Source organism: Anticarsia gemmatalis, chromosome 5, assembly GCF_050436995.1.
Source record: "Anticarsia gemmatalis isolate Benzon Research Colony breed Stoneville strain chromosome 5, ilAntGemm2 primary, whole genome shotgun sequence".
NCBI classification, from domain to species: domain Eukaryota; kingdom Metazoa; phylum Arthropoda; class Insecta; order Lepidoptera; family Erebidae; genus Anticarsia; species Anticarsia gemmatalis.
Genome location: NC_134749.1, coordinates 12,188,478 through 12,202,759, shown reverse-complemented (window position 1 = coordinate 12,202,759; position 14,282 = coordinate 12,188,478). Strand labels below are relative to the sequence as shown.

The 14,282-nt window shown below is 34.7% G+C and overlaps 1 protein-coding gene across 1 annotated transcript in view; it reads left to right on the top strand.

The window, feature by feature from the left end:
- The window catches only part of Lmpt (four and a half LIM domains protein limpet), a 227,131-nt gene that overhangs the window by 61,107 nt on the left and 151,742 nt on the right, over positions 1-14,282 (top strand). The window contains exon 2 of the mRNA XM_076114819.1: positions 8,084-8,169. Within this exon, the coding sequence (XP_075970934.1) occupies positions 8,084-8,169 (86 nt within the window). The remainder of the gene's footprint in view (positions 1-8,083; positions 8,170-14,282) is intronic.

Here is a 14,282-nt window from a genome sequence, read left to right as displayed (position 1 = left end):
CTACGAAAAGAGACCCTTGCGTTCCAGGAATAGGGGAGGATTTGGGTTTAAGTTACAATTTAAGTTTTAAAATATTTACATGTTCTTTAAGGACTATTGTGTTTCTGTACGGCAATTGGTTAGCGTGATGTAGGAGGCGTAACGGCTTTTCCGAAGGGGGTAGATGTACGCCTAGTTAAGGGCAGAAAAATAATAAGAAATGTAACTGAGTTGAACAGATGAAACAATTATTATCACTAGGTATAGTGTCCCTCTTTATCTTGTATATAAGAATAATAAATGAGCCAGATAATGCAGCTAACCTACCAAAATTTTAAACACAGGTATTATAAAAGTTTCAGTGAAAAACCTACAAATCTAAAGTATTTTATTATAATACTTTCATAGTGAATTAAATTCGCAAAATAATAAAGTTCTTTCGATAGATTATTTCCTGTGTTGTGGTGTTCTATGTTTGTTAATTAACTACAAAACAAAGATCCATTGATGTAAGTATCGATTAGTTCACACCGCTCCGTCACAATGTAGCATTCATAACGTTCCTAGAAATTAAATAAAGCATTTGTTTGTAAATAGCAACAAGTTTTCCATATCGGAAACTTAAGCAGTACTAGTGTTGAGTAGGACATACAAGAGGCAGTACATTTATCCCGGAAAAGTAATTATTTCAAGATAAGTCCCGTAGGATTATAACTATAACTAGCAAGGACAGGACTATAACTAGCCATTTTTGTGGATATTTTGACAAAATTACTAGCAACAATCCGTCTTTAATATTTGATCTAAAGTTGCAAGTCCCTAACAGGTATTTATTAAAAATACCATCCACTAGCTGAGCCTGTTCGATGTTGAAAAATTATATAGCCCATGATTCACCCTGTTCTTTGACTATCTTAATCTAAATTACCATCAAAATCGATTCAGCATTTTAGGTATAAATGCATAAAAGACAGATTTTTGTATTTATGTTATTAATATGGATACTGCTAGTTAAAGTTTTGCATGATAAATGATTGTATTAGTGTTAAAAGTGTAGCCACACTAAGTATTATTAATTCCGCGGTGGCGTGACCGAAACTCTTAGCTAATTATACAGGGTGCGGCTAATTGTTAGCGCACGTTTAATTGTGAACACACTCGGTGCGGCAAGGGTGGGTACTGATTCTAAAAGAACGTTTGTTTAATCAGTTTTAAAATGAGAAAAATAAGTCGAATAACAGTGACTTGTCAGATCGAAAATCATCTTACTAATAGTATAAACTGCTTTTATACGCTTATAACTGGCTATATTATCACTAGAGGATAAGAAGTACCATTTTACTAAAAATATACTTTAACAAACTCATTGCAAGAAATATAAAAACTAGTCAAGTGCGAGCTGGACTGGCACACGAAGGATTCCGTACCAAAAAAAAATAGGCTTCCGTTTTTACCCTTTGGGTACGAAACCCTAAAAAATATGAAAAAGACAAGGTCTTAACAATAAAGCTGTGTAGCTGCAGTTGAAAATTTCGGTAGAAAAAGCCCTTACACTTATTAACCAACCATGATCCAAAGGCGGCAAATGGCAGCAGTGTCCACTACATACTTACAGAAATAATTCCTCACATATCAACTTCTTTTCAAACCAAGAAATTCCAAACAAAAGCATTTATTAATAAATAAACGACGCTATCAATAGAATAGCTCTAACGCTGCGATGTCCACTACACAATGCACTATGAATGAATGTCGGTTCTATAGAGTATAGAATAAAACAAGATAAGTCCTATTGTTAGGTATTGATGGGAATTTCCTTTATATGTTGTTTTACAGTCGGTGTAGTAAGGTTTGAAATCGGAATGTCGTATTCGTATCTCGATACGAATATGCCATTCATTATCATACGAATACGTCTGACGTTTGTAGCAACTTGAAAAGGATACTTATTTCTTTTTAAAAACACTAGGGGCTCTGAGTACGTAGTTTTCGGAAATAAATCTATTTGAAATATAGACTTAATGACATGAGCGGTTTATAACGACCCAGTGGTCATATAAAGTCCTGTATCAGACTAATCTTTTGAAAGAAATGTTTGTGTATACCAATATTTCTAAACTCCGCAATACGTTTTAGTCTCACTCCAAAAACCACCAATACCTTCCCAAAAAATCAACCCTAGACATCAAAAATAAAGACCATATCAAACCTATCAAAGATAAAAATTATCGACTCCTAATCGTCCTACAACTTACAATAATCGTTCACATAACATTATTCAGTAAATATGAGTCAGATACAACCACATGTCTATATGAACAGAGTCACATTTCTTGTACGCTCCGAAAACATATGTTTCCTATATTTGGTTAGCGTTTTATAAACAAAATGTTCACTGATTCATTGCGCGTGTGATATGCTGGCGATGGTTTAAGAGACAAGCGTTCAGCGAGTGTAATATAAATTATAAATGTTTTTAAAAGCACGTGCACTGTAGACCGTATTAGATGGCTTAGTAATATTTAAGCTGAAAGTAAGCGTGCTTCAAAAAATGCATTAAAAGTAAATTCCAGTAATAATTAGGCAAAAGATCGTTTGAATTTGGCCTAGGTCTTGAACTTGCGACCGCTTGCTTGGCTGGTTAATGCTTACAGCACTTAGCTATCATTCGTAAGCTTCGACTCAAATATTTAGGTGATAAATAGCCACTTGATGATAGTATATAGCTTAGCGTGCTCTTTGCTGGTAGTTGTCGTTAGTGACAATGTTGATCTAGAGGCCCTGGCTGGAACATTGTCACCTGCACTAGGAACCACTATAAAGATTAAATTGAAAGTAATGTAATTTACTTGCTAATGAAAACATTATTATCTCATATTACTTAATTTAACTTTTTAGCAACCGCTATAGCAAAAGTTTGTGATTTTCATAAAATCGCTCCCGCTACCTCTTATGACTTGCGCCGCCCTCGCTCTACCCTATTTGGCGCGCAAGGTCAAGACAGTTGCGTAATCGAATATTTTGAGTAGTGATCTGACATTATTAACATTATTAACGATGACACCACACTCACGTTTTAAGAACATCCACTTTTTATGGAATAAAATGGTTCCGCGTGATTTATGGCCGACTCCCACACACGTAAGTTACTTCGACCACGCGGTGGTCGCGAATTGTAGTTGCTATAATTTATGTTGAGATTTTGTGGTTGTACGTTTTCTAATGTAGCTTTTAAATGATACATATGATCGATGTTGTTTTTATGTTGTGAGTAAATAGAAAATGTATAGTCATTAAAAAACAATATAAGAACATAATAATATGTATGTATATCTTAAGAAAGGGCAAGCATTTGTGAATAAGCTTTCATAAAACTAAATTGTTAGAGCCACAGCTACACATACGTTGTTGAAACAGTTTACCAGTAGTACATAGATATTTACGTAACATTATGACTTTGAATCTATGCTACATATGCAAGGCCAGAAGAACACTAGTAATTGAATAAATCTATATTATAGAAAACTGTAGTCGTCAGATTCCCTTTCAATTACTATTGACTATCGAGGCACTCATAGCTAGTTGTGCTCACCGGTCGGCAAACGATCTGTGAGTTAAGCGACCGTTGGCGCGGTTATTCTATAGATGGGTGACTGCATAGTGGTATTGAACTGAGCGTCTCCGTGCTTCGGAGGGCACGTAAAAAGTCGGTTCCGGTTGTTGTCAATTAAGATAACAGTCATTAAGCCATGTCGAAGGCCTTTCGGGCGGCTTGAACAACTTTGAGACTAGGTTGAACACTAACAATACGATAGATAGATAGATAGACTATTTCCAAAATTCTAATTCTGTATTACTCAAACATGACATAACATGATAATAAAATTCTGCCTCTCATACAACATTCATAAATATGTATTTATTTTCAAACCCAATTTCAGTTAACACAATAAACGTGATAGTGAACAAGTCAATCAGGTCACATTGTGATACAATTATTTGTGCACTACAAATCAATAATGCTGTTTGTTTATACCGTGCGTGTACAGAATAAAGGTATTAAGTAAATTATATCTATATAAGTATGTATTTAGAAGTATATAAGTATGTTTATCAGTTATTTGGTTACCATAGTACAAGCTCTGCTTAGTTTGGAATCAAATGACCGTGTGTGAGTTGTCCAATAATATTTATATATATATTTTTTTTTATATTGACAAATTGTTATATGTGGTTCGTTATTATTTAGTTATGAAAGGCTTATTATAGTAACATTAGGACGCGAATATGCCTTGAATTGCTTGACGTATCGGCGCAGGTTTCACTGGCCGCCAGTTCCCGACATTCGGTTATAAGAACCAAGAAATATACTTAAATGTTCAAAAGTTTTGTATGAAAGGCTTCGCAAAATCGGTTTGTCGAAAGGAGCTTTGTCGAAATTAAACCTCTATATAAGACAACTAAGTAGTAATAGTTATTGCAGTTGACTCACATAAACTGGCTAACCTTTCCGTGAAAATAGTTAATAAAAACACCTTGGCAAATCTGGAAGTTTCATTTTAGCTGTATCCTAATTTAAAACAGATTAAAAATATTGAATTGAACAGGAATAAAATTCTTCACACAATTTTCAGTCTTATAAAGTTATAAAGCTGTTTATTATTAGAATAGAAAAATAGAACCTTTTTTCTCGTGTAAAAGGCTGCATGAGTCAATTTCCTGTGCCACTTGTCGTCTATTAGTCCCGTGAAGAGGCGCTTATTCTTGAAAGCGTGAACAAAACTAGGGCACTTAGGGAAATAACTTAGCTTTATATTATTATTGAAAGCATCATAATATTAAAAATCCTGCATTATTGATATGTAAGATCCATTCTAATATTGTAAATGCGAAAGTAACTTTGTCTTTCGGTCTGTCTGTCTGTCTGTCTGTCTGTTACACAATCACGCCTAAACTACTGAACCAATTTGCATGAAATTTGGTATGGAGATATTTTGATACTTGAGAAAGGACATAGGCTACCCATTCCCATGGGAAAATTCAGGTAGCGGACGAAGTCGCGGGTAAAAGGTAGTAAAATTATATTTAACTGTTCTACTAAAGACATAGTCACATAATTTCTACGTATTTGCCTTTGGAAAAAGGTATATAAAACTTTTTTTGAGTTCAATTCTAAAACAGTTTACATTTTTTGTTTGTATTCGAAAGACCACAGGCTTGATCCATAGGTTTGATCGCATTGTTTCAAATAACATTGAATTTTTATTCCGTATACAAAAGGATTTGAAACACTTTTTTTGTATAAAAGTTTATTTTTATTTTTACAAACAGCTTTGTATTACATTTGTAACTTGGACAAACCTTCCTATTTGTATCGTAATGTGAAGTAAATAAAACGTTTATTTACCTTTTAAACGCAAATTACCGCATTGGATGACCACAACTAGATGGGAAACTGTAGTGCAAAAAGACATGAGTGAGTGTGAGGTTTCCGAAAACGATGTCCAGGATAGAGCGAAGTGGAGGGGTAAGATAAGGAAGGCTGACCCCACTACCATATGGGATTCATAGCATGGAAGAGAGAGAGAGTGTTCATAAATGCTTAAATGAATTGTATCGATAATTGATTAAAAAAATGCTGATATTTCATAATTAAACTTACCTTGTAACTAAAGCAAGCTTGTTACAAAAGATTTTTCCATAAATACATTTTAAAGGTTTCAAATGAGATTAGCCATTTAAAATACATTTTAATATTCTCTTTATAGTAATAGGAAGTTTAATAAACTCTCATGCACACAGCTGTCAAGAGGCATCCATGAAGTAATAAACAAACTATGCTCAGAATTAATAATTATAAATAACAACTAATATTGAATGCATCATATTTACGGCTAGAAGTTTCCGTCCCCTAATAAAGTCTTCCGACCTTGTTCAACAGATATTGTTTATAGGAGCTGTTTGAGGAAAATGGAGGACGTTATTGTTAGTGCGTGTTGATTGGTCCATTTGTTTACAGACTACGTGCATCAATTTATTATGTTATTTTAATCTACGCAAAAGATAACTTTATAAGTATAGTACATTAAGTTAAACAGTTGATTCGGTTAGAAATATGATTAATTGTATATTTGTAGAGTAACATTCAAAAAAATACAGAATTCCAGGCATTTTAAAGCAATTTGTGTATTTTTATTTTATCTTGTCGACTGAAAGTTTAGCTACTTGACCACAGATGGCGCTAGGTTCGCGTCGCATAGTAAACTTGACTGACAGCGCTAGTAACGTACAGCGGCACATTCATGAACTACATGTAGTGTCGTTCATACGAACTAGATGGCGTTACAAACGTGTGCGTGCACTGAAACTTTCAGTTTCACGATTTATCACTTAATTAATTAAAAGGAATGTCGTTCGCTTTCACTATCTTATTAACAACAATATGTCTCTACAAACATCTTGTTTACAACTGTGATAAAACTATTTATACACCAAACGTTATGTCATTGACCCCTCAAACGAAAGAGCTAATAAGGCTTTTACAGGCGATACTACCCAAGGGTGTTGCAATTTGTCGAGTCATTTACAGCGGACACATTTAGATCTGTTTGCATGGCCGTAAACACGCCCTTACTATAACCACCCACTATAGCCAGTTTAACTTGACCCCTCCCATCCCCCTGTCCTTTAAACAAAAGTATAGAAAAACCACATTGTCTTACAAACTGATGGGTCTTGTAAACTGGTTCGTACACCGGCCACCCATTGGCAGGTGACCACGATCACGTCACCTTTCACAATGGTATCGTTATAATAAAACTCGGCTAGTTTTCCGCGGGCGCTTCAGCGAGAACTACCCTCATTTACCTCGCCCATTTAACTCAGTTTGTAAGCCACAAAATGATTTGAAATGAACTGGCGAACTACAAAATTATTAAGGGCTATAAAAAGATACATCGAATCCCGTTTCTACAGAAAATATACAAAAATGAACAACATGAGAAAGAGAAGAGAATCCGTTGCTTCTGTGTACAGAAAAACTACAAAATTCCTAAGCTCTAACACAGCAAACTTTTTGAAAAAAATGCCTAATAATAAGAAGCGACAAATAATTACTATTGAAGAATCAGATGACAATATTGATGAGAATATCACCAAAGTCGATGACGTCGCAGAAGATGATGACGATTTGGGGGAAAGAGAGCTAGATTATTACCTAGGCGTTAGAAAGAGAGAGAGCTATTGGCGAGACCCAGCTGCTAAAGAACAGATAAGGAGAGACTATCTCGTCAACCATTGCGGTATCTCGGAAGAAGATTATGATAAGAATTATAAAAAAACTATCATTTCTAAACCATCTTATACTGTACAACCTAAGTTGAAACAAGTGCCTTTTAAGATACATAGAAAGAGAAAAACAGCGGATTTCAAAGACGATTCTTGGAGGGAAAAAAGTGGGATTTTTAAACTATTCTACAGGCGCGATAGTGAATATACTACATCAGATAGTTATAGTGAATGTGACTCGAATGAAGACATGAGAGATACATACAGTTTAAATTCGAGTAATGAAGATATAGATAATGTGATCGAGTATCTAAATGAATTAGACACGGGGTCTAACAGTGTTAAGGTTTGTGTTCAAGACATTCGGTGTTTTTTGCAATTTTTTGTTCGTGTTTCGTGATTGATGCTTGTACATAAAAAGTTGATTGTGATTTGATTTTTGTATCGAGTTTGTGTGTAATATTGTTGTTTAAAGTTGTACTGTTATTAAATTATGTACATATCTAGATTATATGATTCTTTGCTTCTTTTAAATTTGTTTATGAAGATTTCTAGCATCTATTTTATTTTATTATTTTGTTTCAGACATTGGTTTTTGATTAGTAAATGTAAGAAAATTTATTGTGTTGGTACTACACCTACTCATTACCATTGTATATAGATTAATTACAAGGGGGTTAGTTATTGAGTCCATCGCATTGGTCTAGTACGAAATAGGGACTTTGAAAAAAATGATTATTTACGAAAAATCTTAAGGAAACAGGCGTTAATTTTTAAGATTATTTTTCTCCTCATAATTTAACTTTCATTGTTCCAGGGTGTTCGAATAAAAGAAGTGTCAGAAGGCAGACCATGCGACAACTGTCCAGAGCTGTGTCCCGGGTTCATTCCCCACGCATGGAGGTAAGCGTTAGTCATTTAAGGAAACGATCATCGAACCTTGATACCGGCCCCGAAGACTTCACCTTGTGCATACAAATAAAGTAATAGAATTCTCTTAAACGTATCTACGAGTATCTGACTTATTTACATAGGACTTCTTCCTTATGACTGTTTTTGTAAATGATGAGTTTATTTTATTGTTTAGGTGTTTTTCCTTCTATTTATTTATCCACTTAGTTCTCATCTACACTTTTGATTTGTTAGAGATGGTCTTCTTAAATATGCTACTTTTAGCTCCCGTGCTGGCTTCATCGTTTGCAGCCCTAAATTGCTTCGAAAGTTTGACAAAGTCATCCAAGTATTTAGTTAGGGTCATCGTCAATTTAATTTCAGCTGAATTGAATTGAATTGAAATTTAATGTTAATATATTCATTTGAAATTTTTTTCACTAAATTAGAAAAATCTTATCTCTAATTAAATAAGACATCTTGCTACTTTTGGCAATATTTTAAATGAATAACATTGTTAACAATTATTTTTAAAGAATTAAAATCGTTCGGCATCCCTCGCCCAGCAGTGGGACAGTATGAATTAAAAAAACAAACTAGAACCAACGCAGAATCACATACCACACTGACTCACAAATTATCATGTTATTGAATGTAAATAAATACATACAACAGTTTCCTTTTTCACTAATCAGATGTCCATGTTTTCAAGCCTGCGGCAGGGCATTTCCTATGACGCGACATTAACTTACATGTTAAATGCTTTGTGTCGTATTTGGTTTGCGTCGATATGTATCATGCGTTACTTATTACGCACTTGCATGTAGCACGTAGGCCCAGGCTGTTTTTTGTCACGTCACGTTTACACCCGAAAGTGTAGGTAGTGTAGGTACAGAAGTGCGATTTATAACCCCTATTGACTATAGACAACCGGTTAGCCATCGACAAATTTTGTATGAAAACCTGATCAGCGCCCCTAGCTGATTTTACAGAAACCATTTTTTATATTTCTAGTTGACTATAAAAAATTGCGCTACTAGTGAAATGAAATATAACCACATTTTGCCTTTTAGTCAGTCCTGCGTAATAGAGGGTCGAGCTTATTGCCATTTAACGAGCAAATTACTATGTACCAAACATATTGCCAAATACAGAGTCTTTTGCCGTCGAAATGCCAACGTTATTGTCCTGTCGTTAACAATACAAAGGTAGCATAAAAATAAATATTTTCAGACAAGCAAATGGACTTTGACCGGATCAAATCTTTAAACTTTCGTGTTGCATGTTTATGTCATTTAATTTAATATTTATTATTATAATATAATGTAATTATATTTCAATATGATATACTTATTAATAAGTACATTGACTGAAGGACATGAGCTGACATTATTATATACCTACATAGCACATATTATGTACATTCAATGTTCTTTTGCGCATTCAATCCTGTGACATTTTTAATAAGGATATTTTTATCTGGGATTTATTATTGTGTTCATTATCCTTAGTAAGTATTCAGTTTCTCTGAAACTAAAATTACACGAATAAAGGAGTACAACGTTCTAATTCCCTAAAATAAATCCTTTGTCAGTATCTTTAGTTCTTTGTTAAAACATCGTCGCAACATTTCAAAAACATTGAACAATTTATTTTATACACAATTACGTTTCTTAGCCAACCATTATTGCTCATTGACCTCAAGTTGTTACTCTATTACTTCTTTTTCTTGTCCTTATCCCACGTTACGTAAGGTTTACACAATATTATTTTCTTTTTCAAAAAATGATGCTGTATAATTTTGCTCAAATTTGGACTCTATTGCTGCCACACAACGACTAAACTCAATTTACTTAACAATCCATCATACATACAACTATAAAATCTCGCCTTCTTCCCATAGACGTAGGAAACCAGAGAACTCCACTTAGTACGATACTTACAAACTTCTTTAACTTTATTCACTCCACACAACTTGTCATACACTTCTGTAATCTAATAACGAATACACTATCACTTTTAAATACGTCGCTACTTCGGGGAAGAAAGGGCGTAAAAGCCACTTTTGGCCAAAATGAGTTAATAATGCAACTTTGTTTAGTTTTCGACGCTCTATCGATCTGTATATTTAAAATTTCAATATTCCCAAAAAAATGGCTTTTACCCCCATGATTTTTTTCTCACCAAAACCATTTTTATTAAAAAAAATTGACGTATATGACATTATTTAATTATTTCAAATTAATAAGGGCGTATCACCATAGTATGAAAGAATATTTGGTCGTAAATACAATATTTATTACGTATAAATTAACTAAAATTGATAAAATAGTATAAAATAATGGTATGTTTGTAATTTATTCTACTAGGTAGGTATTGGTGTATTAAATAAATAAATTTAGTTAAGATGCAAATCAGTTTTATTCATTCATAAATCAAATCAAATTGACAATAATTAGTAATCTTCTTTTTTTTCTATTTCCTTTTCTGTTTTTTGTTTCGTTTTCTTACTTTTTATAAGATGATAGTAATTATTTATCACAGTTAAGTTAAAATTTAAATTAATGAAAATAATCAAAGTTCAATTCAATTTAATCTTTTCTTTTGTTTCACTATTCATGAATCGTGTGCATTTAACTTAACAGGTAGGTAACCTAATTCGTTATAATAAATTTTGTAATATAGAACTATGATAAATCAGATAATAATAATTATTATGCTATTATTTTGAGCTTCTATGCTACTTAATTTCAATATTCACCACATTAAATCTTACAAAATTATAATAATAATAATAATAAGCCCCCTAAAATCCTACCTTACGTCCGAGCCGAACACCAGGCCACGTGGGGGGCGGACATGCGTACAAATTAAACTTACGTAGCTAACAAGGCCAAGGTAACCCTTTAAAATGGAGAATGAGTAAAAGAATATATGATTTACGGTCGCTGCCCGGGGGTCGCCGGGGCACACCTGGGGCTGGTGCTGGGTGTAGCAGCATGAGAACCATCGGCGGTCTGGAGTTGAGCAGGCGGGCTCCCACCGATAAAAATACGACAGCCGACATCATCCCTCATCCCAATAGCCCATCAGAAATCTCGTCACCATCAAGTAGTCTTTTTCCTTCACCTAGCTCATCCCCCAACCCATTCCAAAATCGTCCTCACTCTGATCATTCGTCATCACCCTCATCGTCACCACTGGCAGTAGATGTTGTCCAAGAAGCACACGCTTCTCATGATGGACCCACTACTGCCAAATCACGCGCGAGAAGAAAATGGACAACTGATATGAACATGTTCATATGGCGCACCTACCTCATCACATCCAGACTTGAAACGCACACTAGAGGATACTTAGACCCGCTCCATAAAGCTTTCACAGAAAAATATCCAGAAATGAATGCATCCAAACAAAGTGTAGGAGACCAACGCAGAGCAATAATTAATAACAAATTACTACCCACAGACACACTAAAGGAAATAAAAGATGAAGTAGCCAATTATCTACAACACAACGACCAACCTCTCCCCACACTCACACAGGCTTCAACTAGAATGCGATGGTCGGATGACATAAACGAAACAATAATCCGACTCTATTATGAAACATCCGAACTCGAAACCAACATGACAGGACTCCGTAAAAAGCTTCACGATAAATTCATCGAAACCTACCCACATTTGTCCCATATATCCGAGCAGAGAATTTCTGACCAAAGAAGAGTCATTGTCAATAACAAAATGTTGTCTGAAGACAGAATACTCCAAATTCGTCATGATGTCGAAACACAATTACGGTCTAACACTCTCAATCACCCAAATACAATCCATACACAACATACAGCCACCCAGTCATCTACTGAAGCCACACAAACAGACTCTGAACATGCGGAACCATCACTCTCGCAGGATATCCCTCACACAAATATTGAAACACAACACAATCATGCAAATATTAACCTCTCTATAGACTACGCTAAAATTGATCAGCAATTCCGAACTACACTTGATACATTCAAAGAATCTGAACCAACCTCAAGACCATTCCTACCCAAGCAAAAACCATCTAAAAAGTTTGCTTTAATAGTTGAACATCTTGACAAGAATATCCTCCCCAATTATTTAAATACTGAACAAGATTTTGTAACTTTTCAAACGATATTATATTCAGCAGCCCATACAGCTGTCACCTGTAATGGTACTAAACTAAAGTCTAATAGTAATCGGCCAAGAGTGTTCAAACCACCGTGGCAGAGAAGACTTGAAAGCAGAATAGATACATATAGATTAGAAGTGGCTCGATTAACGCAATACATCCAGGGAAATAGAAGTGATAGAATATTAACAACAGTAGAAACAGTAAAAAGAAAATATCAGAATCATGCCCAATACGAAAACGCTAACACAGAAATAGAGCATTTCTTAGACACAGTAAAACAGAAACTAAGCGCGGCTGCCAGTAGATTAAAACGGTACCTCACTTGCACTGCACGGAAAAAACAAAATTCACAATTTACACACACTGAAAAATTATTTTACAGAAGTCTTAAATCCAATAATCACAACACAAACACACAGGAAAATAGACTACCAACAGCTGAAAGCTTACGCCAATTCTGGAGCAATATTTGGGAAAGACCTGTACAACATAACCCAGAAGCTGAATGGGTAAACGCTGTGCATGAGCAAACTGAGCACATGCCGGCAATGCAGTTCGAATTTATTTCTCTAGACACATTCACACAAGTCATCAATCGCACACACAATTGGAAGTCACCCGGCACCGATAATATACATAATTATTGGTACAAAAAATTCAAATGCATACATCCCTATCTACACAATCACATAAACACATTCATTCATTCACCACAAACAATGCCACCATACATCACACACGGAATCACCTATATGCTACCAAAAGACACAAATACGGACGATCCATCTAAATACCGACCCATAACTTGTTTACAGACTATTTATAAAATACTAACCGCATGTTTGAGTAGAACTATTTATGCTCATCTATCAGAAAATAATATTCTCGCTGAGCAACAAAAAGGCTGTAGAAAGTATAGCCAGGGATGCAAGGAGCAGCTTACAATAGACGCAGTAACTATTAATGAAGCATTTATTAAAAAACATAACATTCATACAATGTTTATTGATTATCGCAAGGCGTTTGATTCTGTGCCCCACAGCTGGCTATTGCATATCTTACAATTATATAAAATTAATCCCACAATCATCACATTTTTAGAATCATCTATGAGGAACTGGAGAACTACACTCAAAGTAAATCATTACGTATCACCAATAACTACTGAACCAATTTGTATTCGCCGTGGTATCTACCAAGGCGATGCCCTTAGCCCACTCTGGTTTTGCCTTGCATTAAATCCCCTTTCTAGTCTCCTAAACAACAGTAATGCCGGATATACTCTTAATTCCACTCACAACCAATTTTGTTTAACTCATTTAATGTACATGGATGACATAAAACTCTTCTCAAGTAATAAAGAAGACCTGTTTAAGCTAGCCGATATAACGCAACAATACTCCAAAGACATTTGCATGGATTTTGGAGTCGACAAATGTAACATTCTATCTATCACAAAGGGACAAATAGAGAGCAATAGATACGCCCTAGAAACCGGACAAAATATTGAGCCTATGGATGATCACAGTACTTACAAATACTTAGGATTTAAACAATCTAGAAAAATAAATCAAAAAGAAACAAAAATAGAACTCACAACAAAATTTAAACACCGCCTTAACCTAATCCTTAAATCGCACTTAAATTCTAGAAATATTGTCAAAGCCATTAATACTTTTGCTATCCCTATACTCACCTACTCATTTGGAATCATCAATTGGTCACAAACAGACCTGAAAAGCCTGCAACGCATTATAAATACACACATGACCAAACACCGCAAACATCACCCAAAATCTTCAGTCGAGAGACTCACACTACCACGTAAAGAGGGCGGCAGAGGGCTGATTGACATTCAAAACCTATACAACAAACAAATAACATCACTCAGAACATACTTTCACACTAAATCACAACACTCAGCCCTTCATGAACACATCACAAACATAGACATCAAACTCACA